The sequence below is a fragment of the Borostomias antarcticus genome (assembly GCF_949987555.1).
Source record: "Borostomias antarcticus genome assembly, chromosome: 21".
Lineage (NCBI taxonomy): Eukaryota > Metazoa > Chordata > Actinopteri > Stomiiformes > Stomiidae > Borostomias > Borostomias antarcticus.
Genome location: NC_140254.1, coordinates 11496294 through 11523884, shown reverse-complemented (window position 1 = coordinate 11523884; position 27591 = coordinate 11496294). Strand labels below are relative to the sequence as shown.

General features: G+C 45.7%; 2 protein-coding genes across 3 annotated transcripts; both read right to left on the bottom strand.

The window, feature by feature from the left end:
• Positions 1–2314: 2314 nt before the first annotated feature.
• LOC311323211 (uncharacterized protein) lies at positions 2315–3964 on the bottom strand. Its single transcript, XM_084455397.1, has 7 exons — positions 3877–3964; positions 3636–3747; positions 3455–3526; positions 3132–3341; positions 2880–3039; positions 2697–2791; positions 2315–2601 (listed from the first exon to the last, which is right to left on the bottom strand). Exons 4-7 carry the CDS (start codon positions 3132–3134, stop codon positions 2476–2478), a joined length of 384 nt encoding a protein of 127 aa, XP_084311523.1. The 5' UTR covers positions 3135–3341; positions 3455–3526; positions 3636–3747; positions 3877–3964; the 3' UTR covers positions 2315–2475.
• Positions 3965–7891: 3927 nt separating this feature from the next.
• Positions 7892–25630, bottom strand: trib1 (tribbles pseudokinase 1). 2 transcript variants are annotated; one of them, XM_084455367.1, is made up of 5 exons: positions 25435–25630; positions 25227–25277; positions 23758–24611; positions 22375–22667; positions 7892–10963 (listed from the first exon to the last, which is right to left on the bottom strand). In XM_084455367.1, the coding sequence occupies exons 3-5, from the start codon at positions 24055–24057 to the stop codon at positions 10465–10467; spliced, it is 1092 nt and encodes a 363-aa protein (XP_084311493.1). In that variant the 5' UTR covers positions 24058–24611; positions 25227–25277; positions 25435–25630; the 3' UTR covers positions 7892–10464. The 2 variants fall into 2 exon arrangements, with proteins under 2 accessions (XP_084311493.1, XP_084311492.1); XM_084455366.1 differs by having other exon boundaries at positions 25227–25282; positions 25442–25630.
• Positions 25631–27591: the final 1961 nt, after the last annotated feature.

Here is a 27591-nt window from a genome sequence, read left to right as displayed (position 1 = left end):
GGGATGATGGCATAGATCATCCTAAAATGACATTCCAACTGAGTAGGCCTTGTTTCCATTACATCATTGGAGCACTTGTCTTTGCCAAGTTTAGTTTCCAGGAATAGACTGGATCTATTGACATCACTGTGTGGAGGGTTTAGAGCAGGTATTATGATACAATGTAACAATCCCTGTGGGATAGTGTGGGGTAGAGGTCTCATCTACATGCTCACCCAGTGTCAGTTTGGGGGTTTCCTCCGTAATGGTTAAGATTAGGTCTGTGCTATGCTGATCTCCGATCTGTGCTAAGGAGAGAGTTGGTCTAGTCTAGGAACAGCTGACGTCATTGTAGATGTCACAGGATATTGCCTGAGTTGACATGCAGAGAAGTCTACAGGTTGTCTCAGGTGTTGTCTTGTGAGCCACAGACACACACACAAACATACACACACACTTGAGTAAAACATTTGAGATTTGACTGTACCCACACCACAGCCAGCACACACAGCCTCCCCAGCATGGGTCGTGGGGCGGTAGTTCTTGCCGGCGGGGGCTGGCTCTGACATGTTAGGCAACACTGCGGTTGTGGCGTGCGACGCTCTTTTGGCAGGCTCCCAGTCCTGGAAATGCTCCAGCTGCCCTGTTGATAACTAATCCTGGCCCAATCAGGCACTTATGCAATGCCGGGGCCTACGAAATCATAACAGATACCTGGTGTTCATTGGTCAGACGGCACACAGCAGCAGAGCCTGCCAAGGAGAAAGGAGGGGAAGAGGCTCCTTGTGAAGTAGCCTAGATCAGGGATGACTAAGTCTTGTTTCCTAGTGGAGTAAGAACTGTAATGTAATGTAAGTAATGTAGCCTATATTTGGAGATCCCAGTGTGGCCTGTGTATGAACTCCCATCACCCATTGCATGAACAGCATCTTCTTTTGTAAAAATAACTTACTTTTTAGTTTTTATAATAATCTGAAGGGCATGGGATGGGAGAAATTCTGTGTGTGTGTCCGTGCATGTGTGTGTTTCAGTGGCGGCTGGTGACTCAAAAAACTGAGGAGGACAGGAGGAAGAGAGGTGAACCGCCCATAGGCACCGGGGGGGCACTTTCCCTCAGTCAGTTATTATTTGAAATATCAGCTTTAAAATGTGGATTTACAGTCAATTTTAGCATATGAAAAACTGAATAACACTTTCTTTAACTACATGCAGCATTTATTTATCATATTCATGATAAAATATTATAAAACAACAATAAAACATTGTAAGCAATAGTTGTTGTAATGGATTGTAGCCTACTCTTCTCTAAAGTGAGGTGCTGGAGAGGTTAGGTGATATATGAAAAATATACGACACAGATGTGCTGGCTCTATTAAAGGAGTAGTAAAGGGAAAATGCATGTTTAGCCCTGTTTTAAGGTTACATATGATCATATACAATGGTTCAGATCAAAACGTTGACAAAACTAGCACTTTTGAGAAAGTCTGATAATTGCTCTACCACCGTTTAGGTCATACAATGGATGTGGGAGGGCACCGTGAAAAATCATTAAAAAAACATGTTAAACTCTCAATTTCGAAGACAAGAAACTCACCGAGGTGTTAGTACCCTACTAACACACGCAGGTTGCGCAAACGTTCGACATACGGCCGCTATAGGTGACGATTCGTGCGCGCCGCGTGCGGAAATTACGCGGCCATTTACGGAAACGCGAGATCTGCCGTTTAGTAGCCGCTACGTAAGAACGACACGTCATTCCGAAGTTGCGGCCGCGTGCAAAGAACGCACGTGATCACGTGGGCAGGAACCTCCGTTATAAACTCACCTGGCTGACACTAGATTTACAGGTATTTATATGACTTGGTCTGCACGTCTTTTTCGCACGGTGCAAATACGGTGCGGCCGCGTGCAAAAAACGTGGGCAGGAACTTCCGTAATAAACTCACTTGGCTGACACTAGATTTACAGGTATTTATATGACTTGGTCTGCACGTCTTTTTCGCACGGTGCAAATATGGTCACTTACTTACTAAACCCTGACCACTGGCTATATTTAGCATTTGCAGTACCACTGGCTATATTTAGCATTTGCAGTACCACTGGCTATATTTAGCATTTACCAGTACAAAAACGAATTAATGCTATATGGGGATATAGCAGCAAGCATTATGATACAAACCAATATAAGACTGAACAGTTTAGAACATTTTATTACACAAAGTACATTACAAATTAAAAGTATACATATTTACAAGGATGAGGTTTACGGTCTGTCACATTACGCATAGCCAGAAAAGCAAAAAAAAGCATGTACAAGCTCTGGCTAGCAACCCATTATCTGACAATTGCAAAAGTTCTAAAAACAAAAATGAAACCAGACCGGGAACAGACTGTTGTATCCCACAAAAAAAAGGTTAAAATTTACAAAAACTATTTACAAAAAAGGCATCCATCCTGGCAGGCTGGAAAGGCAGGTTTAGGGAGACGGGCTGGGGGTCACCCACATCTGAATCGAGGGTCTGGGCAGAAGAGGTCATCCTCATCTGAATACTCCACTGTGGTCAGGGCTGGAGCTGCGGTCAGGGGCTGGGCTGGGGAGGTCAGCTGGGCTGGAGCAGATGCCTAAGGACATAATGAAATGGCTGTAAAAGCAAGTCGCATACGTTCATTGGAAGCGTGCCATGTCACTGGATACGAGACTGCCTGACATCACATACCTTTTTGCATCGAGCAGGGGCATGTTTCAGCATCTCCTGCAGCTGGGCAGACACCTCCGTCACAGTGGTGCTTGGCTTACAGGCCATAACTGCACCTTTTAACCAAAAAGGGAATGGTTTCAATGCACATGGCATGAAGCAAAGACAATGTATTATTTTGCGAAAATATGAACAATCCCTTACGTAAAATAACATTGTAGAGGGTCATATTCTTCAGAGGCTTCTTCCCCCTCTTCCCATGGACGCTGTAGACACACCACACTCTGTGTATGGCAATGGCTGACAGCACCCGCCGGACCACATCTGGCAGATCTTTGCCGCCAATGGAACTCAGATATCGTGTCTGCAAAACATAAAGACAATCATTTACTTTTACATTTCCTTAACACTTCTCTGCAAAAATAAGGAACAAAGTTCTGCCTTGAAGTTACTCACCATCTTCCTTTGATGATCCTTGTCCTTCAGCTGCTCCTCCAAGACCAGCAGCTCCTCCTCCGTTTTAGCAGGGTGCAGGTCATCCAGTACTGCTCCCCGATAGCTGTCTGCAGACTCGCCGTCTCTGCTCCAGCCTCATCATTGTCTGTGCCATCTCCCTCAGACTCTGCATGACGCTGGAGAACTGCTGACACATCATCCTCTGGAAGTCTGGATATTAAACACAGATGTGGCTATAAGTAATTGTACGGTCCCATAATGGATATTCAGCTCAAAGTATATCCCTACATGCAGCATGAAGTAGTTCACAAAATTCAGCATACCAGCATCTGCAGAGCTTGATGGCAACACTGCTGGAGCTGTTGGTCTCACAGGCGATGGCATCAGAGAACTACCTGAAAACCAGAGGATAAAGGGATGAGCAGGAAACTATGGTGCTGGCGGCGTAGTGATTCTGGCATAAGGGGAAGAATCAACTCGACATGAGACATGTCAGACCCTGACCTGGCCGGGGTGCTAATCGCTGATGCATGCTGCTCGTGCCTGGACGTCTGAAGGGCTGAAGGGCCTGGGCTCACAGCGCCTTGGCTCAAAGGACCCGGGCGATGAACATCTACTGCCGAGTAGTGAGATGTGAGATGAGCGAATTAGTGAACTGAGTACATGAGTCTTCAGACAGTCCTGAGTTAACTGTAAGTGTGCAAATATGCATAGACATTTCACCAACACAAACATGCATGGATACCTGCATTGATAACTGGCAGAGCAGGCCTTCCGGCTCTGGCACCTGGCATAGCTGGTCTGGTGTGAGTTCTGCCGACCGGCTGCCTGGGCACTGGAACATATAGTAGAGGTAAATTAGCTCAGATTAGTCAACTCAAGTAGTACTCTTTTGGGACTGTTGAATGCACTTTATTATATTACCTTCGTCACTGGAGTCATAGCGTGTGTTGCGCTGTCTCTTCCTTGTGTCTTGGGAGTTAATCCATTGATGACTGCTGCTCAAACACCTTCGCCAAGGCACTGGCTACTTCATAATGCTCTGTGTGTTCCTCAGCAGAGACAGAGGTTGTCATGGCTCCTCTTGATGTGCTTGTGGAGGTAGATCTGGGAGGTATAGGAGAATGGGCACTCAGAGCAGGAGAACACCCAAGTCTTGCACAGCAATGAGAGAGACCATTAAAAAGGATTATCTCACCTGTAGTACAAGTTCAAATATAGAGTGATTATACGTCATTGTAAATGAGAGCTTACTCTCAATTGATTCACGAGGTTAAATAAAGATTGAATGAATATGTAGCTAGTGGGGGGTTACAACCACACAACTGTGGAGAGAGAATGAGACACTTGGTTCCCTCCTCTACTGGTGTTCATGGCCATGGCCACACACCTGGAATACTCCAACCCTGATTTAAAGGCATAAAAGTGGGGAACACATCCTGGCGTCAGTGATGCGTCTTATGAATCTCACATGTCTACCGCTAACTCAATATCAATATTCCCATTTGTTTATCCCGTCTTTGGAAACGTATGTGCATTTGTACTTACGTGTGCCTGCCTATATTGATGATCAGGTGTTTCTCCACCTAAGGGCTGGCCAGACAGAACCATCAGAGACCATTGGGCTGAGCTGAGGAGAGAGCGACATGTTAGAGTGTGTGTGCATATGTATATGGTGCTCTTCTGTTAATACTCATGAGGGCATTCAACTGAACAAGACTCACAGAGCCTGTGGTGCTGTCCCAGGACTGCCCCTGGCCACGCCTGTCCCCGTCTTAGCGCCTCTTCCTGCCCCGCTCACCTGCTTCTTGCTCAGTTCAAACAAGAACTGGGAGGTTGGCAACTGAGAGCATGGGAGGGGAGAGAGGGAGAGAGAGAGAGAGAGTGGGTGGGTGACCCTCTCGTTGGCTGACATGCACACTCCACAGGACCACGTGCCAAAAGCCAAGATGGCTGCTATAACAAATCCTGCTAGCTAGCCTAGCTCCGTTGTTGGGGCTTCTAGTGTTCTGTTTACGTTAAAATCGGAAAAATGAATGCCTAAAAACAAACACATACTAACGGTGTCGTGGGTTAATGCGAAATCAATGAGTAAGCTAATTATCACATTTTATTCCAAGCGATGAAACAGTACGAACGTGCAGGAGCTCGCGCGAGCCTGTAATTAGGAAACAATGGCCCACAACAACACTTCATAAAAGTTATAGTGTACACAACTGAAATATTCTCACGTTGCCAAGCCAACATTATAATTTAAGCTACAATTACACAAAAGCGAACGTTTTAACAATAATTGCGAGAGTAATTTTACGTAGGCTACTTAGCTAGCCATGTACAGAAAAAGGCTAATCACGTTAGCTGGCTAGCTAGTTAGCCAACATTGGAAAGAGCATCTGCATATAGATAATCATTACAATAGGGTAGCTTGCACATAACGTTGGTGTTTTACTGGGACGATACCAAAATACATAGTATGTATGTATACATTGAATTTGAGATACTTACATGATCTGTGTTGTCGACACAAAGACTGCACAGTCTGGTCTTTCTCAATAATTTCTGTATCAAACGGAGCGGAAGTTTCCAAGTGTGTCTTCTTCGCTGGGTTTAGTGGCGGATGTGCATACCGCCACCTACTGGCACAGAGTGTGTAACTTGTTTGTCTAGTTATTAAATTGTGTCACCTAAAGTAGCCCAATGCTTTGCATTCTACGTTCACTGCTCAGCGTTCATTGCTCACATTTAGGTTGCAAAATTAGGAGTTTATTCATAGGCATATTTTTTATCATTATTTTTATTAGGCCTAGACTGCAAATCTTTAGTGTTAATATTTACTGTAAATGAGAAATTACACACAAAACAGACATGCAGGATTTCTCCTCATTATTACAATTCTGTAACTGTATGACTTCAAAATGTATTTTAAAACCTAAGTAATTTACAAATGTTCTGACCCACTGTGACACATTTCCAATAAAGTCAGATTGGGACTGTGATCTAACCACATTGTCACGTTATTTAATTACATCGTAGTTACGGATTTAAGCAGCAGTGGCGGCTACGTTCCCTTACAGTGTACTTGAGGACGGCTATTTTGGTTATTTTGCGACTGAAAAGGCAAGTGTCAGCTAGGTGTCAGCTAGGTCCGCTGCTGGTGACGTCGCAAAGTTACCACAATTACACCAATGTGTCCCGTCAGTTTTACGTACTGTGTTAGTAGGGTAGGCGTTCTGACATATAATTCGCCCCTCTGTGAGCTTCCTGTCTTTGAAATCGAGAGTTTAACATGTTTTTGAAAGATTTTTCAAGGTGCCGACCCACATCCATTGTATGACCAAAACGGTGGTAGAGCAATTATCAGACTTTCTCAAATGTGCTAGTTTTGTCAACGTTTTGATCTGAACCATTGTATATGATCATAAGTAACCTTAAAACAGGGCTAAACATGCATTTTCCCTTTACTACTCCTTTAAGCCCGCCCCTTCTTCCGGCTCGAGCCTGTAGAGCCCGCCTCCTACTTCCGCTTGCTTTATTTACATCTATGGAAAAAAACATGGACATACCTGAAGAAATATTTCAAGAAGTCATGGAAGAAGTGTGTCGGATACATAATATCACACATTTGAAGCCACTGCAGCGTCTTAGCCTCCGAAATTATAGATACAACAACTGTTCTTCTTCCGGTCCAGACCGGAAGATTATGCGATGCGTCATCCTAGGCGCTTCCCCTCTAGACCGGCGAAACAACTGCGAAAGAGACAGGCTTCAGACCTTATACCTCCATGCTTCAGACTAGAAAGAGACCGGCCCCAGACTAGATCAGACAGGGCCGGAGGACTGTCCTCCCTTGCGGTAATTTTTCAGCGTTTTGGCCAATCACAAATTAGCATGAAAAAATTGCATCACATTGATTTAATATTAAATAACTAACTAAAGGAGGGGAGCCTCCCTTCCATAGATATCTATGGGTCCTCCAGCTGCATGTTATATATGCCACTGTTGGAGCTTTAGAATTTCAATAATGGGTTTTTATCCATAGGGAAAACCTGCTTTATGAACAAAACTGAGATAATATTATATATTAATTATAAATAAATAAATGCATATATTTATATTTTAATTCCTCTCTTCTCTCCAAAAACTGAGGACTGTCCTCCCCTACCTCAATGGACGAGCCTCCTCTGGTGTGTTTATGTGCGTGTGTGTGTGCGCGCGCACGTGCGTGTGTTTGTGTGTGTGTGTATGTGTGTGCGTGCATGTGTGTATGTGTGTGTGTAGTCTACAGTACAGTACAGTATGTGTGTGTGCCCTTCAGACCAGTCTGCATGTTTGACTCCAGCTATACAAAAAAACAGGCTGATTCTAAGCGTTAGAGGTCACTTATAAGCCTGGCCAAGGAAAGAGCCCGGAATGAGTTTGTCCACTGTGTTCCAGGAAAAATAATATTGACATTTGGACATTTGAGAGGTTAAATGCAAGTTATGTAAAGGTCACTGAGAGTAAACGATTTGAATCAGAGAGCGTTGACAGTGGCTGTCAGTGCATTTCTCTGAAGGTGTTACGTAATTTTAAACTGTGAGTTGTGTGGAAATCATTTTTTTAGAAATGTCTCAGGGCCATTTTACTATAATGAGCTAGTGTGTGTGTGTGTGTGTGTGTGTACCTACACTTAAACGTGTGCGTGCTTGCCTGTGTGAAAAAAAAACAATTATCTCAAAACTCCATATGAAAAAAGAGAAATATTTATTCAATTTGTCCACACATTTAAAATGTACATATTTACACTTTTTTTAATTTTATTTTTACAACACATTATTTTCTGTGTAACCTATGTGGACTTATAGCCCCTTGAGGTTGTGTCACAAATACATAATTCACAGTGCAATATGAAGATGGTGCACCCGTGTCAGTCAGCTTTACATGCCATGTGCATGTGGCTCCCCCCCTCCAACAGCTCATCTCTGAGAAACAAACATTGTTTACTAAAAAGCTTTCGAGGAATAAAACAGTTGATTGTACTGAAGCCTAGTTTGGCCAAACATCATTTAAAAAAATTGTGCTGGCCATTGTACGAGAAAAAATAAAATAATCGAGAACATGGACATCACTGTCAAAGACTAACCACTATACACGTCTCAATGGATCCACTTCTTCAACAGTGAGTTAGTACACATTATTTTTAGTTTAGTACACGCTAAAAATACCCAGTAGACTACTATAGTCTTTAGAGAGGAGAAAGTCATAAAGAACAAATCCTTTTCTCCAATATTCTAAGACCGAAGGTCTTTTCTTTTCTCAACAGACACGCCAACGAGCTGAGTCATCACACTGTACATCCAGCATGGAATCCCATCTGAAAATGTCAGCAGGTGTAGCCCACTATTACATGGCCCATGAAAGTGACAGTGATCGGGGCTTGACATCACACAACTCTGTTCAGCATGACGACATCACAGAAAAGTGCTATTTGGACAGTCTGAAAGGTTATGTCATCTACAGTATCTGTGTAATATTATGAATGCTTCATCTTAGTGAATAACACACCATTTCACCGGAGTGCTCGGTCGTTTTCTGAGGGAAAGGTTCCTCATACTAAAGAGGGTTGAACACTGATTCACACACAGGTGTGTTTTACTCAGCGTACAACCGGTACAGTTTGAAACCGGTTCGTCCTAATTGTCTAGTGTATCCTTCTGAGCTAAAGACTGAGCATTCATTTGGAGGGGAAGCAAATGTGTTTTCAGGTCAGAGGCAGACATTTTCTGACAGGCAGAGTTTTATCAAAACCACTTCTATCAGAAGGGCCCAGGGCGGAGGGAGATTGAGGTTATGACATATTTCTCCACACACCGTATCTAAGAACCGACCGTGCCTGGACCGTGGTTAGCTTGGCCACTGGTTAGCTTTACGTAAGAGAGTGTGCTATCTCTATAAACCTGAAGGGCTTTAATGCTTAGAAAGGTCACAGTCTGATGTGACACATAGCTTCAGACTAACAACGAACAAGCTACAGAAAGAGAGCACTTTGTTTCTCAATGGGCTCTCTCAATTCAGGATCTTGTTGCAAATGCTTGAGAAACTAAAAAAATAAAATAAAATTAGAATCTCATAGCCAAATGTTTCATTGTGTTACGGGTTTCACAACTCTAAGGCAAAGTCCTGGTGTAGCTTGATCAACTATTGTTTGGATATGGCGTTACAGAATTCTGTCCTTGAGCTTAGTGTTAGAAGCTAGGGTAAGGGTTAGGGTAAATCAAAAATTCGGCGAGTGAAAGAACCGCACTTCCGTCTTTTGTAGCATGGCCGAATAGTGACCCCCCCCCCGTGGGCCTGCTGTGCATCTGTGCGGCGTGCGACACATACATCCTTCTCCTTCTCTTTCTCTCTCTCTGACAGTCTTTTCTTCAAGCTATCAGCAACTTATAATGGGTGCGACACATAAGACCTCCCTCCCTCTGTCTTCACAGGCCCTGCTGCGACCTGTGTTGTCCCTCTCATTCTGCTTCCAGCAGCTCATAGTGTGTGTGACAGTGACACATCGACTCCTCCCCGATCTCTGCCTTCACCAGCGCCGTTTGGGACGCCATATCCATCTCCACATTTCCGCCGGCTTATGCTTTGTTCGTGCGACACACCTCCCCCCATCTCTCGACCTCTCCCGGCCTAGCGCTGAGCCATCGAGCCTGTGTGTGCCGTGTGTGTGTGTGTTCTCCAGCAGTCCGTCAGTGAGTCAGTTGATAGCCGCTGGCCTGGAGAATGAGAGGAGCTCACGGCTGTCTCCTCGTCTCTCCGCGTCTAATGCTTTGTGAATCCCCAGGACTCGGGGAATGTGTTAGTAGCCCTGCGCTCCCTCCTCTCTCCGTCCGCACACCCTGACTGCCTAGATTATTCTGGCGAGACACGAGCACAAGCATGTCAAGTGAGCTGGTCTTGTTATTATAATTTTTTTTAGCACCAAATGATTTCTGAGCTCACACACACACACACACACACAAACACACACACACACACACACACACGCACACACACACACACCTACACACGCACACACACACACACACACACACACACACACACACACACACACACACACACATGTAAGCCTACAAATGCCCTTCGCTAACACAGATGACAACAAATCGACAACTACAGTACTTTGAGTAAAAGCTTGTGTGCGTACGGACATACAGACAAAAGTACACAATAACAAAAACAAAAAAACGGCGCCCTGAAAAGTATCGGCCTCGAAATCTCGAAGAAAACAAAATTCTGTCTCTTTTTATTTTTGGGGGTCCGTTGGTCAGACAGCGTCCGAGCGTCCCGGCGTCTCCAATCACGAGAACAGATCGGCATCCTCATCGGTGCGGGAGGAGGCTGGCACCGTCTGCTCGCCAGCGCCCACATCCTGCTCGGCCCGCTGCTGCTGCGACTCCTGCCAGGAGGAGGAGGAGGAGGAGCTGACCCCGCGGAACCATGGGTGGCTGAGCGCCTCGGCGGCCGTCAGTCGCTCCCAGGGGTCCTTCCTCAGGAGGCCCCGCAGGAGGCAGCAGGCCCCCGGGGAGAGGCCCTCAGGCAGGCAGCACTGGCCCCGGCGGATCTTGGAGAAGAGCACGGCCGGCTCGGGGTCGTGGAAGGGGTAGCGGCCCGCCAGCATGGTGTACAGCATCACTCCCAGGCTCCAGGCATCGGCGGCGCGGCCCGAGTACGGGGCAGCGCCGGCGAGGATCTCGGGGCTGACGTAGGCCGGGCAGCCGTGAGTGTCAGACATGAGGTCGTTGCCGCACCGCTCCAGCACCCGGCAATCCTCCAGGCCCTCCAGCTTCACCTGGCTCCTGTGACAGAGAGGGACACGGGGGGGACCAGTCAGCAGGGCTGGGGGCAGACTGGGGATTCACCATAATCACATTCTCATAGCAACACATTAACATAATCATCTTCGCCGACTGTTCTAATCAGCAATTTGGGATTGGGTTTGAGATTGGGGTACTGGTATTCTCGTACTGTGTTCCTGCATTCAACTGATGTTCTACAGTTTAAACAGAACTACCAATTTCACTTAAAGGTTTGCCAGTTGGTGATATTCAATTCATATATTTCAATCATTAACGCTCTACCATCACTCCTCTAGCTAAAACGTTCTCTAAATAACAATGAGCTCATTCCCCTTCATTTGAATTTACAATGCAATCGGTATTGCAGAACTGATGACAGCATTAGAATGCAATTGTACTTCCTTCACACTAATGCAATTTCCAGGATGCAATTGTACTTCCTTCACACTAATACAACATCCTACAAGCCTACACCAGTGACAAAGACACCTAAAAACACATATCTGTAGGTTTTAATCTCTAACCATATCTGTAGGTTATAATATCTGATCATATCTGTAGGTTATAATCTCTGACCATATCAGTAGGTTTTAATCTCTGACCATATCTGTAGGTTATAATCTCTGACCATATCAGTAGGTTTTAATCTCTGACCAGCTCTAGTATCTGTTGGTGGTGTGAAAGAGCAGGGGTTGCTATTCCTGACAGTGACTATTTTGAACACTGCGACAGTCAGACATATCAAGGATCGCTTACGCTGGAGTCACAGATTGCATCATGGAAATTCCTCCCTCAACGTTTTCCTTGTGAGCCCCAGGCTACAAGGGCCTTACACACACCCACACACACATACACACACACACACACACATACAGAGTTTATGTGGTGTGTGCTTGTAGGTGGGCCCCATGGACATGAACAGTTGCTGCAGAAGGTGAGTTAATGACCCATGGGTGCATGTCCAGTCCGTGTTCTCAACACCCACACCCTTTGCAGACAGGAGTGTTGAATTTCATCACAGGCCAATAAGTGGGCTGGAAGAGACACTGCAAGCAATTCCAGTTCAAAGTGACAGAGAGAGAGAGAGGGGGGGTGGGAGAGAACGGAGAGAATGAGTCATCCCCATGTGGAGAACGAGAGAGGACGTATCTCCTCCTCGCTGGGCTATCTCGCTGCACCTGGGTCCCTGGCTCTCTCGACGACGCCCGCCAACCCATAATTACACACAAACTGTGGCTGCTGTGTTAGTGACGCATGGGGAGGCAGGACCAATGGCGGAGCGCTGCACGTATCGTAAAGCGAGTTGCCCGGGTTTATCCTAAGAGCTCGGTGTAGCGACGGTGACAGCTACACAGCATACTGTCACGATGAGGCCCATCTCACTGCTGCTGCTCGCCCATGCCCGGGCTTCTGGGTGCACTGTTTTCAATGCAGTTGCCTCATTCGTTTATTACTGAGCTGGACGGTGTGAGATACTGATAAGATTCTGGCGGACACAATCTCAGATGTTATGTGCTGAAGGACAGTGAAAGTGGTGTTATACAAGACTTTAAAAAACAGTTACGCAAAAGATGTCAGAATATTCAGGTCAGAACACTGTGTGGGGCAAACGGGGCTTGTGGGTCATGCCGGCATGCTGGCTAACAGCGCCATGTCGCAACACCGGCCAGCCAACCCCTGTTATCAACAATGGGCAACAGGCTGTCTCATATCCTGGTGACGACTGATAACTCCAAGCATTTTTCCCCCCGGCCCTGTGCTGTATACGGGTGACTCATTCCTCTGCCGCTGCACTGCTGCTGGAGAGGGGCGCATCCCAACACCACTCACGCTGTCTGTCTGCTTTCATTCATCTGCTCTGCCCTCGCTCTCAAAGGTCATGGCGAGAGAATGCAGATGTAGAAAATGAATGGTCCCCCACAGGGCTGCCACAGAGCTAGTGAAAGGCCTTAACAGGAAGTAGATTGACCCTGGGGTGAAGAGGTGGCAATAATAGTTTAGTATGTGGGAGTTAGAGTTGTACGTCATCGACTATGAAAAGTACAGAGCCATGAAGAGAGGTGTTGGAGAACAAACACTGTTGCACAATTACCTCAGTCAGTTATTATTTGAAATATCAGCTTTAAAGTGGATTTACAGTCAATTTTAGCATATGAAAAACTGAATAACACTTTCTTTAACTACATGCAGCATTTATGTATCATATTCATGATAAAATATTACAAAATAACAATAAAACATTGTAGGCCTAAGCAATAGTTGTTTTAATGGATTGTACTCTTCTCTAAAGAGAGAAAATAATTGATATTGGTGAGGTGCTGGAGAGGTTGGGTGATATATGAAAAATGTTTTTGATTAGGGGACACTGAGGTGTGCTGGCTCTCAAACAGTTTGTTGGCAAATATATTTGACAACTGGACAATGGAATACGTTGCACAGCAAATGCAGTATCCAACAGTTCGCTCATGGCTAGCTAGCAATGGTACAGCTATGGGATTAGCTCATTTGGATTGCTGTCAAATCTGCCACTCTTATGTTGCTATAGCCTACAATTATCAGAACAATATGAACATTCAGTTGAAAGTTTTCCATCCACCCATCCATCACTGGATGAGGAATAAGCCAAAGACTTCCTGGCTCTGACTTCCTGGCTCTGACTGATTCCTTCAGCCTCATTCAGTGGGTCTCGGGACCGACGCATAATAAAGGCCACACGCTGGACCTAGTGTTATCGCATGGCCTTACTGTCTGTGTAAATGAAATTTGTGATAACGCCTGTATTTCTGATCACATGCCTGTTCTATTCACTGCTGTTGTCCCATGCGCTGTTGCCCCCTCACGTGCTCCTGTGCGCCGTTTTCGAGTGATAAACTCGGACATCTCAGCGCTTTTCTCGGCAGCTGTCGATGGCTCTACCCTCGCGAATGTGGATGGACTTGGGGCGCTCAGTGTGGACGAGCTCGTGGCGCTGTTTAGTTCCACTTGCACCTCTATACTGGACTCCCTTTGAGGAGTAGAAGTCCCAAGACACGCTCTGACCCGTGGATTACTGACTCTATCCGTGCGCTCAGACGCTCTTGTAGGCGTGCTGAGAGAAAGTGGAAAAATCGTTCGGGATTCTGCAGGACTGTGTAATGGAGTTTCAGAGAGCTGTGAAGGCTGCAAAAACCGGGTACATTTCCAACCTTGTCTCCAATAACATTGGGAGACCCAAGGTTCTCTTTGACACTCTGGACTCTCTCGTCAACCCTCGGGATACTGCCCCGGTTGTACCGTCATCTGCTCTCTGTAATGATTTTCTTAACTACTTTGTTGAGAAAATCGTGTCTCTTCGGTCCGCCCCCCCCATTGCTGCCCCTGATCCCTCTGCCTCATCCTCGTGCCCAGCTAGTCTCAATGAGTTTAAACTCATATCCCTGACATCACTGTCTGACGTTGTCCACGAGCTGCGGCCTACAAACTGCCCCTCCGACAGTGTTCCCTCTCGCCTTTTTAAAGATGCGTTTGATTCAGTGGGCTCTTTTATTCTTACTCTGGTCCATGCATGTTTTAGTTTTGGAGTCTTTCCAGCCTCCTTTAAACATGCTATAGTGCAGCCACTAATCAAAAAGCCTAGTCTTGACCCAAATGTTCTCGCTAATTTTAGGCCCATCTCTAAACTGCCTTTTTTGTCCAAAGTACTGGAAAAGATTGTTTCCATTCAGTTGCACTCTTTTTTAGCGATGAATGATGTGTATGAGAAGTTCCAGTCTGGTTTTAGAATTGCTCATAGCACTGAAACGGCTCTCTTAAGGATTTTTAATGATATTATTCTTACTGTCGACTCTGGGTGTGCTGCTATCCTGGTTACACTAGATCTGACCGCGGCCTTTGACACTGTGGACCACAAGACCCTTCTTACCCGCCTTGAACAGTGTGCTGGCATTAAAGGTGCTGCTCTCATGTTCCTACAGTCTTACCTGACTGATAGGAGCTTCTCTGTCCAGCTGGGTGAGTTCTCCTCTAGTGTGGCCCCCCTCACCTGCGGTGTCCCCCAAGGATCCATCTTAGGCCCTTTATTATTTTCCTTATATATGCTGCCCCTGGGTTCCATTCTACGGAAACACAATGTGTCTTTCCACTGTTATGCTGACGATGTCCAACTGTACCTCCCCCTGAAATTGAACTGTAAGGATTCCTTTAAGCCTGTAACATCTGCGCTAAATGACATCAAGACCTGGATGGACTTAAACTTCCTTAGTCTGAATGATGGGAAGACCGAGGTTATTTTGTTTGGTCATAAAGACAGCCATGTTAGCAACCTAGGGCCCCTCGCTGCCAAGAATCGCTCTTTTATTAAAAGTCTTGGTGTCACTTTTGATACTGGTTTTAATTTTGAGCGACAAATTGGCTCTGTGGTTAAAGGCTCTTTTTTCCAGCTGAGGCTCTTATCCAAAGTGAAACCGTACCTCTCTTTTAAGGACCTGGAGACAGTCATCCATGCTTTTATTTCTTCAAGATTGGACTACTGTAATGCCTTGTATGTGGGCCTTGACCAGCGGTCACTGAGGCGCCGGCAATTGGTCCAGAATGCTGCTGCGCGCCTCCTGACTGGAACCAAGAAGTCAGTTCCTGTTCGCTTCAGGATTGATTTTAAAATCTTAATGTTTATTTTTAAGGCTCTACATGGTTTGGCCCCCCACTATCTGGCTGAACTGATTCAAGTTCGTGCGACATCTAGAACCCTGAGGTCCTCCTCCGAGACTCTTTTAATAGTCCCTAGATCGAGACTTAAGACTAAGGGTGACCGAGCTTTTGCAGTGGCTGGCCCAAAGCTCTGGAACAGCCTCCCTCCACACATTAGACACGCACAGAACCTAGGGCTTTTTAAGTCTCAGCTTAAAACGCACTTGTTTTCACTGGCTTTTGAGGCCTGATAGCCTACATCCCCTGTCCTGTTTTGTGTCCTGTCCTTTTATTGTTCTGTGATTATGTGCACTTTATTCTGTTTTTTGTTTTAGTTTATTTTATATATTGTACAGCACTTTGGTGCAACTTCGGTTGATTTTAAATGTGCTTTATAAATAAAGTTGACCTTGACCTTGACCTTGACCTGTACATTAATTTAAAAGAAAAGAACCTGCCCTAAGGGAGGCTAGCCTCCCTTCCATAGATGTCTATGGGTCCTCCAGCTGCATATTATAGATGTCACTGTTGGAGCTTTAGAATTTCAATAATGGGTTTTTATCCATAGGGAAAACCTGCTTTATGAACAAAACTGAGATAATATTTATTATGAATAAATAAATTCATATATTTATATTTTAATCCTTCTCTCTTCTCTCCAAAAACTGAGGAGGACTGTCCTCCCCTGCCTCAATGGACGAGCCTCCACTGATCACCTCTGTAATATGTCACTGACAGAAAAGCAGTGAAGTAACTACAGTTACTATAGCAGTTAATATAGTATCTCGAAATGTCTATTATTAGCTTGTAGATCTACTGTATTTGGCTTATTAGGGCCCGAGCACTGGCGGTGCGAGGCCCTATTGAAATTGTAAGGATGATTATTAGGGCCCAAGCACTGGCGGTGCGAGGCCCTATTGAAATTGTAAGGATTACTAGGGCTGCGAGCAGCAGTGAGCGGGCCCTCGCACCCCATGCGTGTCGAATTTACTCCTACATACGTTATCCAATTTACTCCAAATTGCTCATGCTTGATGAAGGTCGCATTCTGAGCACATCTATGCGTCGGTATTGAGTCACACTTACAGTGCCACCTACTGGTGAGACAGGAAGTACTCATAACTCCTACATAGTATACATTATCCGATTTACTCCAAATTGCTCATGCTTGATGAAGGTCACATCTTGAACACATCTGTAAGTTAGTATTGCGTCATACCTACAGCGCCACCTACTGGTGAAACAGGAAGTCCTCATAACTCCTACATACGTTATCCGATTTACTCCAAATTGCTCAGGGTTGATGAAGGTCGCATCCTGAACACATCTGTGCGTCAGCATTGAGTCATACTTATAGCGCCACCTACTGCTTACAGGAAGTCCTCATAACTCCTACATACATTATCCAATTTACCCCAAATTGCTCACGCTTGATGAAGGTCGCGTCCTGAACACATCTGTAGGTCAGTATTGAGTCATACTTATAGCGCCGCCTACAGGTTAAGCAGGAAGTCATCATAACTTCTACATACATTGTCCGATTTACGCAACATTTCTCACGCTTCATCAAGGTACTGTCCTGAACACATCTATGCATCGGTATTGAGTCACGCTTAGAGCGCCACCTACTGGTGACAGGAAGTTTCTCTCAGTACTGGACACCGAAATACCCTTTAACGGCGCCGCGTGACACTCAGTTATGAACCTATCCAGAGAGTGCTGGAGGTCGCAGGCAGATGATGCCATCAGGACCACATCATCTGCAAATAGCAGCGACGCAATCCCCAGCTCACCGAACTGCAAACCCACCTCTGCACGACTATGCCTCGATATCCTGTTCATGAAAATCACAAACTGGATTGGTGACACAGCGCAGCCCTCGTGGAGGCCAACCCCCACCGGAAAGGAAGATGACTTGCTGCCGAGGACACGGACACAGCTCTCGCTCTGGGTGTACAGGGATTGGATGGCCCTAAGTAGGGATCCCCTCACCCCATACTCCCGCATAACCCTCCACAAGACCTCTCGAGGGACCCGGTCGTAAGCCTTCTCCAAGTCCACAAAACACATGTAGAGAGGTTGGGCAAACTCTCAAGCCCCCTCCAAGATCCTTGCGAGAGTGAAGAGCTGGTCGGTAGTTCCACGACCAGGACGAAATCTGCATTGTTCCTCTTCAATCTGAGGTTCGACTATCGGCCGGACCCTCCTTTCCAGCACCTTGGAGTACACTTTCCCTGGGAGGCTGAGTAATGTGATGCCTCTATAATTGGCACATACCCTCTGGTCCCCTTTTTTGAATATTGGGACCACCACCCCCAGTCTGCCACTCCTTTGGCACTGATCCAATGCAATTCCATGCAATGTTAAAGAGGCGTGTCAACCAAGACAGCCCCTCAACACCCAGCGCCTTCAGCATTTCTGGATGGATCTCATCAGTCCATGGGGCTTTGCCACTGTGGAGTTGTTTGACTACCTCAGTGACCTCCTCCTGGGAAATTGACGATGACCCCCCATCATCTTCTGGCTCTGCCTCGATCGTAGAGGGTGGATTAGTCGGGTTCAGGAGTTCCTCAAAGTGTTCCTTCCAACGCTCAACAACCTCCTCAGTTGAGGTCAGCAGTGTCCCTTCCTTGCTGTATACAGGCCTGGCTCCAGACGAGGGCCCCGGACTTCCTCCGGGCCGGGTCTCTCTTCCTCTTATGTTGTTTTCCATCAGGTTTTTGCTTGTAACCCCAGGTAGGAACTGGGGTCATATCTCAGTAATGTTTTAATCTATCAAAACCACATTTGGCACACTCATCTGGGACACACCCATGACATATGTCACCAAGCCTCATGTTGACATCTCGTGCACTAGCGCCACCAGCGTGTCAACGTTGGAGTTGCGTTTATGCCAGTAACTTCTTCTGCACAAAGAAAATCACCAGTTTCAGAGTGGTGAAAGGCGCATTTTGGAAAAAGTGGCACATTTTCTAAACTGTCATCCCTCTTCCAATTCTCACAGCTCATACACATATTATATATCAAAATGTTCACACGACTCTTGGGATTCATAAAATAAAAAAGCTAAGCTCTCCGATGTATATTTTTCACTGTGTGCCAGTTCGAATGATAACTCCCCCCCCTCCATTGAAACCAATGGAGCCACACTCTAACTTGAAGCAGAAAATGACTGAAACAATCTTGTGTTTCTAACTCGTCACCTCTCCTACACTTTTGAAGACAGAAGGACATATTATACCTCGAATTGTTTGTGTGATTGTCTGGATTCTATAGAAGTAAATAGTTACACTTTGCTATGTATACTTTTCGCCGTGTGCCAATTTAAACGACGACACCCCCCCTCACTCTACCGAGAGGAAGCAACCCTTCCAGCTGACATTAATTAAGTGCTCAAGACTCACTCTACCGAGAGGAAGCAAAAGCTGACATGACTTATCCACTCGAATCTGCAAAACGCTTTCACAAGATCCATTGTGGCACAGCGGGTAGCGCGTCAGTCTTGCAAGCAGCGAGTTCAGGGTTTGATTCTCGTTGATCCAAAAGGCATTATTGTAATTATGCTGCCGTGGAAGTCAATGGCAGACAACAGAATCGTTGCCGGTCGCTGCTGCCGGTTAAAAGTTGTGAAATTTTGCTCACAGACCAGGGACTGTTCTGTGTCTCTTGTTTAGAGTAAGTAATATGTGTGTATTACAAATGTTTGCCATGTGGGGGAGGCATTGCATCTTTGAGTGTCATGGGTCACACCTTAATATCTTAATGCCGTGTTTCACTAGTTGTCTTTAATGCGTTGGTCGCGCGTCCTGCTTGGCCCCCGCATGGCTGCTTGCAGCTATATTTAGGGCCCGAGCACTGGCGGTGCGAGGCCCTATTGAAATTGTAAGGATTACTATTAGGGCTCGAGCACTGGCAGTGCGAGGCCCTATTGAAATTGTAAGGATTATTCTTCTACCTTCTACCTTCTTCTTCTCCCCAAACAATGCCTTTTTGGCGGCCTAAACATCGATGAAAAAGCATGAAACTTTGCAGATACGTCAGTCCCGGTGAAAAACTTGATATTTCATGGGTGACGGAAATGGGCGTGGCAAAACAGCTCAAGAGCGCCCCCTGGAAAATTTTAAATGGTGAGCCCCACCTTTCAGTTTGATGTAGGCAAACAAAATTCGGTGGGCATATGTAGTGCATCGAGATACACTAAAATGTCTCTTGGAGCTATACCCAACATGCAACAGGAAGTCAGCCATTTTGCTCTTAATGTGCCATTTTTTCCTTGTTTTTACCATTTCCATGCCTCATACTTTAACAAACTCCTCCTACAGATTTCATCCGATCAACTTCATATTCGGTCAACTTCATCTTAAGACCTTTGTGATCAAAAGTTAGTTAGTCTTCACCAATCACCCTTGCCGTGGCGCCCCGCCAAATTCTGACATTTCGCCATAAAACAGGAAGTCCTCATAACTCCTACATACATTATCCGATTTGTCCGATATTTATCACGCTTCATGAAGGTTCTGTCCTGAACACATCTATATGGCGGTATTGAGTCACACTTACAGCGCCACCTACTGGTGAAACAGGAAGTACTCATAACTCCTACATACGTTATCCGATTTACTCCAAATTGCTCATGCTTGATGAAGGTCGCATCTTGAACACATCTGTAAGTCAGCATTGCGTCATACCTACAGCGCCACCTACTGGTGAAACAGGAAGTCCTCATAACTCCTCCATACGTTATCCGATTTACTCCAAATTGCTCAGGGTTGATGAAGGTCGCATCCTGAACACATCTGTGCATCAGTATTGAGTCATACTTATAGCGCCACCTATTGCTTACAGGAAGTCCTCATTACTCCTACATACATTATCCAATTTACCCCAAATTACTCACGCTTGATGAAGGTTGCGTCCTGAACACATCTGTAGGTCAGTATTGAGTCATACTTATAGTGCCGCCTACAGGTCAAGCAGGAAGTCATCATAACTCCTACATACATTGTCCGATTTACACAACATTTCTCATGCTTCATCAAGGTACCGTCCTGAACACATCTATGTGTTGGTATTGAGTCACACTTAGAGCACCACCTACTGGTGACAGGAAGTTTCTCTCAGTACTGGACACCGAAATAGCACACCCTTTAACGGCGCCGCACCCTGACACACGTGGGGTGCGAGGGCCCGCTCACTGCTGCTTGCAGCCCTAGTTATGTATTGTCGAACAATTGTGAAATAATAACTTTGCCTCTAAATCTGAGTCGTCTGCAGAAATGGAAAGTCTTAATCTTTATTATTGTACACATTGGGTCGTACTAAAATAAAACCAGCATCTTTGATGAGGCTCAGATGTTACTATGGTCACAAGAAAATCATATTATCATATTGTATCTATCTACTGATCAACAGCAGGCATCTCTCTGTCTCTCTCTCTCTCTCTCTCTCTCTCTTTGTCTCTCTCCCTCTCTGTCTCCCTCTCTCTCTGTCTCTCCCCCTCTCTGTGTCTCTATCTCTCTCCCTCTCTCTGTCTCTCTCCCTCTCTTTGTCTCTATCTCTCTTTGTCTCTCTCCATCTTGTTGTCTCTCTCTCCCCCTCTGTCTTTCTCTCATTCTCTCTCCCTCTCTTTCCCTCTCTTTGTCTCTATCTCTGTCTCTCTCCCTCTCTTTGTCTCTATCTCTGTCTCTCTCCCTCTCTTTGTCTCTATCTCTCTCTATCTCCCTCTCTTTGTCTCTCTCTCCCTCTCGTTGTCTCTCTCTCTCTCTCCCTCTCTTTGTCTCTATCTCTCTGTGTCTCTCTCCCTCTCTTTGTCTCTCGCTCTGTCTCTCTCCCTCTCTTTGTCTCTATCTCTCTCTCCCTCTCTTTCTCTCTCTCTCTATCTCTCTCCCTGTCTTTGTCTCTATCTCTCTCTCCCTCTCTTTGTCTCTCTCTCTCTCTCTCTCCCTCTCTTTGTCTCTCTCTTTCTCTCACTGTGTTCCCAGCCTCGTCTATCACCCCGACAACACTCCCGCCCACCAGACTGGTGCACGCCACACATACACACACACACGCGCACACACACACACACACACACACACACACACACACACACACACACCTCCTGCTGTCTGTGTGCCCACCATGTCTAGTTTCAGACACACAAAACATAGCAGTGTCCGTATCGCTGCAAGCCAATCTGATCTTCCAGTAGCTTTGGAACATGTCTAGTCTACCAGGCCAGGGCCCTGGAATCAAGAGCTGTGTTCAGAATCGCTCCCTCGTTCCCTCACTCGCTATTCCCTATATAGCGTTCACCATGTAGTGAACTACCTAGGGAATGGAGAAAATGTAGGGTACATGCACTGTTCCCTGCAAATCAAGGTGAATTGTGGGTAATAAATAGTGGACTATATAGGGAACGAAAATTCCGTGGAGAATTCGGACACTACAAACAAAATGGCTGACGCCCTATATAATGCACTATATAGTGAATAGGGAGCAATTCCGAACACAGCTCTGGTCTGGAATCAAGTGGAAGAGAGCTGGAATAGGACAAACTTATGAAATGTCTGTTTGAGGAATGGTCTGAGGACAACTGAACTTTCCTGGCCTGTGTGTGTTTTTGTCTGTTTATGGACCAGAAAGAGCTACAGCAGACAGAGAAGCAAATCTGAACTAGTCTTGGTGGAGCACCAACACTAAGCTTGATACAAATAAAATCCAACTGTCACCAACTGTCACACCTTTGCGTGTGGCTTCCCTCTCACCTTTTCTCGTCGGTGAAGACGAACTTGCGAAGCTTCAAGTCTCCCAGCACGATGCCGGCCTGGTGACAGTGGGCGACGGCCGACGCCGCCTGGTGGAAGAGATGCGCCGCCCGCTCCTCGTCCAGCCTCCGGCAGCCCTTGACCAGTGTGTGCATGTCGCCGTAGTCCTTCTCCAGGAACACGTAGGCCCGCCGCTCGCCCAGGATGATGTCCCTGATGGTGCCGATGTTCTTGTGAGCGGGAAGGACGCTGTAGGCCCTCACCTTCTCCTGGTAGATGTTCACATCAAAGACCTGGGAGAGAGAGAGAGAGAGAGAGAGAGAGAGAGAGAGAGAGAGAGAGAGAGAGAGAGAGAGAGAGAGAAAGAGGGAGGGAGAAACAGAAAGAGAGCGAGACAGATAAAGAGAGAGGGAGAGTCATCGAGAGAGATCGATGAGCAGTAGGCCTGGAGTTATGCCAATTCATTAATAGACCAAGGTGAAATGCTATTTACAAATAGCCTACTATCAATAGTTGAGGTGCACTTGATGTCACTTATCCAGTACAATGATACCATGGAACATTCCCAAAAACGTACACTCTGAGAGTCAAATATCTCAAATACTTGAGTATGACCTAGGCCTGTTCAGTAAAGGTGCACTTTGTTTATCATTTGACCAAATTTAACTGCATGCCCCACTATGCGTATAGGCCTATAACATAAGCAAAGCTTTGCTTGGGAATAGTAGGTTAATTCTATATATCAAGATAGAAGTGTCCATATCACCCAGAGGTGGATTAAATTAGAATTGTGTTTTTAAATTTTAAAATCCATTACTTAGGCCATATATATATGGATGTGAAATAAACTATTTCAAATGAAATGTAATCACAGGTATCAGCTGTTATATAGCAACTGAGGAAATATATTCAAATCCACGGTCATGATCCGGGGCTTTTATCCGGCTGTATCTCCAGTCAGATGTTTGCCTAGCGTATCCCCGCCATGGCTGGCGTATGTCCGTGACGTGTATGCAAATGAGAGGAGTTGATAGACAGGGTGTGAAGTCATACCTTAGCTCTAATGAGTCGTGGAGCAGGCCAGCTATAAGCGTTAACATCATTTCGAAAGCATGCGAGGCCCAGTGCAATTAGAGCACGGGCCATCTGCTTCTCAGTATTGATTTAACTTAAAAACAACATTTCAGATCGTCTGCCAATGCGACTGTCACATTGTCATTCTAAAAGCTCCCGTGTGGCATTTATGGGAATCTATTAGTTTCCAGATATTTGATGCATGTGGTCATTTTACGCAATGGCTATTGAGCAACCCATGACATCACCTTGCAATCTGGAAACAGCATTCATTCAGATAAATTGCACAATGAATGGTTCGCAGCCTACCTTGCAAACCAGCTCCTCTCCGGAATCAATGTTCAACGCACTGTGGATTCCCTCTCTATCGGCCAGCGGTAGGAGCAGAAACTGGCCGATCCGGGACGGACCTTGGTGAGTCGCGGGGCCACTGGCGGGGACAGTAGACACGGGGGACCCCGGCGAGCTACCGAGGAGTCCCGCGTCACCCGGCGACTCGCTCAGCCTGGCGCATTTAGACACCGGCTCGTCAGGGTCCACCTCAACCCGCTTAAGTCCTAGCCTTCCCGGGCGAATACAAGGCACCGGACTGCTCCACTGAACGTTCATTGTGTGAAAAAAAAATCGAATTATCACTCAGCAATCGCTCTGCAAACCAATGGCAGGGTACTGAGGTGCTTTACTGTGGCTAATCACAAATTACGCATTCCAGTACTAGGCATAGTCCTTTATTTGCACTGCAAGTGGAACTTCTCCAGGAAAACAGTGATGCATGCATCAGAATAGACCGTATAGTCATTTAAAAAAAATCCCTTCCTATCAAGTTGTATCAGATTCTGTCGCCAGGCTATATTCCAAATCAGGTCCCCACGTCGACGCAGATAGCCGGTGAGAGCGCGCTGTACTTCTTGGTGAGAAATTCCCAGCGTCGGTCCGACCCCGAGCCCGGTTAGAGAGCGTCTCGCAGTGAGGGGAGCCGCGGTGTTGATTCCCAAAGCTCTCCGCTCAAACACAGCGCTGCTGGAACTCCGCCCGGTTCTGCCTCCTCGGTGACATACACACCGCGATTGAGCAATCCACACACGCCACTCAAACTCTAGATCGCGTAAAACGCAGGTTCCCAGACCCCCCCCTTTTCTCCGTAAAGCATCGACAATGCTCCACTGTGTAACAAAAAAACACAAGACGACAACAACAACATGAACATCCCGTTGAGGTTCCTGGAATAGGTTACTTATTTACTAATAAGTTGCCAGTGTTACGATCATGTGAGCGGACATCAGGAAACGGATCATCATTTTTCATTTTTTCTCTTTTTTCTCGGAGCTCTCAGTTCGTGCAAGGCAATGATTAACACTATTTGATTTCGACAGTGTTCCTCGTGTCACCCGAAAACCTCATAAATTAGTTATTACCATTTTATTACAGTAAGCATTACAATTCCCATGCTAAATTGATTGACAGTCATATTGCAAACTGTGGTCTCCATCAACAGTGATATTCTAAGCATACATAAATACTAAAAACTCAGGCATGTTCTCATGATGTTCTCAACGCTTGTTAACGTGCACCGCCTTGTGACTCACCCCATAAAGGTTGTGCTTCACAATGGTTCCCCATGTGAATTCTGTCCCTTTTCACCGCCGGGTATAGGCAGAGCATGCGCAATAAAAACGCAGGCCGTTCTTGTAAACAAGATTATAGCCGGGATCTTGACAGTTTATTCCCTAGCCAAAAACTGTACTGCAACTCAACCCAAAACCACAAAGAACACTTACATCTCTATCGATGCTTTCATTCACACCCGTTCAGAAGGAGACATTCAGCATCTTTCCTGTTGAAGAGTTTACTGTGAACATAACTGTTGTAGATTTTTACGTTATTATTACGTTACATTAGTTAGCAGACATATTCATCCAATAATTGCATTTAACGTTGGAAGTCAATGTACTGTGTACAGTGTAAGCTTTGATTGATTGATACTACTACTCACCAGAACACCAGTGCATCTCCTTTCTAAGTGACATAGAGCATAATCTAGTGTACAGATTTACAGTAAACTAACCAAGAGTTTTCTGTGAGCATTACTGTTGTAGATTTACAGTCAACTGACCTTGTTCAAGAGTTTAGCCTACTGTGAAGATTTACAATAAACTGACAGTCAGGGGTTTGTGTGTGTGTGTGTGTGTCTGTGTGTGTTATGTGGCTGTTGCGCAAGATGTTGCCCAATCCTTCCCATTGCAGTCAGAGCTGCTCAACGAGGTTACAAATGGGTACACAGCAAAGGGTGGTCTGGGAGGTGGACTATGTATGACAGCCCACCAGGCACGTTTACTACAGCGGGCTGCAGAGTGAAACAGCACTGATCCAGGACCAGCTTGCCCTCCCCAAATCCCACCATTACCATTAGATTAAAAAAAAAAACTAACTCTAGATCAGTTATGTGGATGTCAGTCCTACCCTACACCAGTGGTGTATTTAGCTTTCCTGAACACTGAATATATCCCAGACTGCTAAGCATGGACCTATGATCCAAACTTGGACGTAGGCGTACATTGGATTTTCCATAGGACTGCTGCTGTTATTTTTAGAGCCTTTTGCATTCTTTGTGCAGTGGTCGTCCTAGTAGGTGAGTCATCAGCTGACGCCCGTGTTTGTCATGCAGCGTGCTGCAGCGCAGTCAGAACAGGCTCTTTCTCACCACTCGCTTTTTTATCCGTCCAAAAGTTCAAATGGCTGTGTGAACCGTCATTGTGGTTCTCATACAACTGTGGCCAGAGAGAACGAGGGAGGTTTTGATACTGTGTAGTGTGAGTCGGGGTGAGTTGTCTTAGGATGCGGCGTGTAGGTGTGTGTGTGTGTCGTTGTGTGAGTTGATGCATAACACAATGTGTTGACTTTGTACTGTGGTGCACACTGGTGTGACTGGGTGTGTTAGTTGTGGTGACGAGGCGTGTTTGTATCGGCTGTGGTGTAGAATGTAAATGTTTGTGCCCTGGTAGATCTGTACATTGTAAAATGACATGTGAGTGAGTGTGTGTGTGTGTGTGTCAGTCAGTCAGTGGTCAGGGTCAGTGTCTCTGTTCATGTATCACCATAAGAGATTGATGGGGAAGGAACTCCTATTCAGGTCAGGTTTTCCCTCAGTATAATTAGCTGACTCACTCACCGCTGGCAATGGAGAGACAACAGGAATTGATCACTCTCCACTGCGAATAGTTCAATCTGATCTGGCTGTCAGCCAGGATGGGTACCAATTATTCTTCACTTGAGCTGCCAATCACTCACACAGACACACACACACACACATACAAACCCATGTGCAAACAAACATATAAAAAACACACACAAACACACGCAGGCACACGCATACACGCTTATACACGCACCCACGCACAAACACACACACACCCACAGGGATCCATCACCCGGCTCAGAGATCTCTGACTAATGCTGCAACGCTGCACTGGCTGAGGTGGCCTATCACAAGACAGCTCCAGGGCAATCGTAGCTGACCTTTGAATTGGTTAAACTAAGTCCTCTGTTGAAATATTGACCTGCACAACTTCTTTGGTGTCTTTTCGGTGGTGTAGTCACTTCCATGACTGAATGCGCATCCTACTCAGGAAAGTCCAACCGACCACTGTATCATTCAAAGCTAGAAGGTTTAAAGTCGCACTGAAACGGACGTTTGAGATCATCTAACTTCCCTAGTTTGACGCATTTCCGACGCAAACAAGCTATGAGGGTGGGACATATGTTTAGAAGAATTTGATTGGAACATTGACAAGTGGACGGGTTTTAAGAACTTTACAGATTCGATAGAAGGATAGCGTTGATTGACAGGTGGATGTTGTGAGATTATTAGCCTAAAATCTAAGGTACCTGTTGTCGTCACTGCACGTGACCTACCGTTTTCCAGGAAGTAAGAAATTATATACTTTGATAGAAGATTACAACAAAAGTAGAAATTTGTAATTTTTTTTGGCATACATCGTTGAATAGGTGAACACTATGACCAATTATGTGAACCAAAATGGGACAGAATGCTTTTTTCATTTCAGTGCGACTTTAATGCAGCTTGTTTCACACGGATTGACTCCAGACTTGGTCTAGCCTCATGAAGATATTTGAATAGGTTCC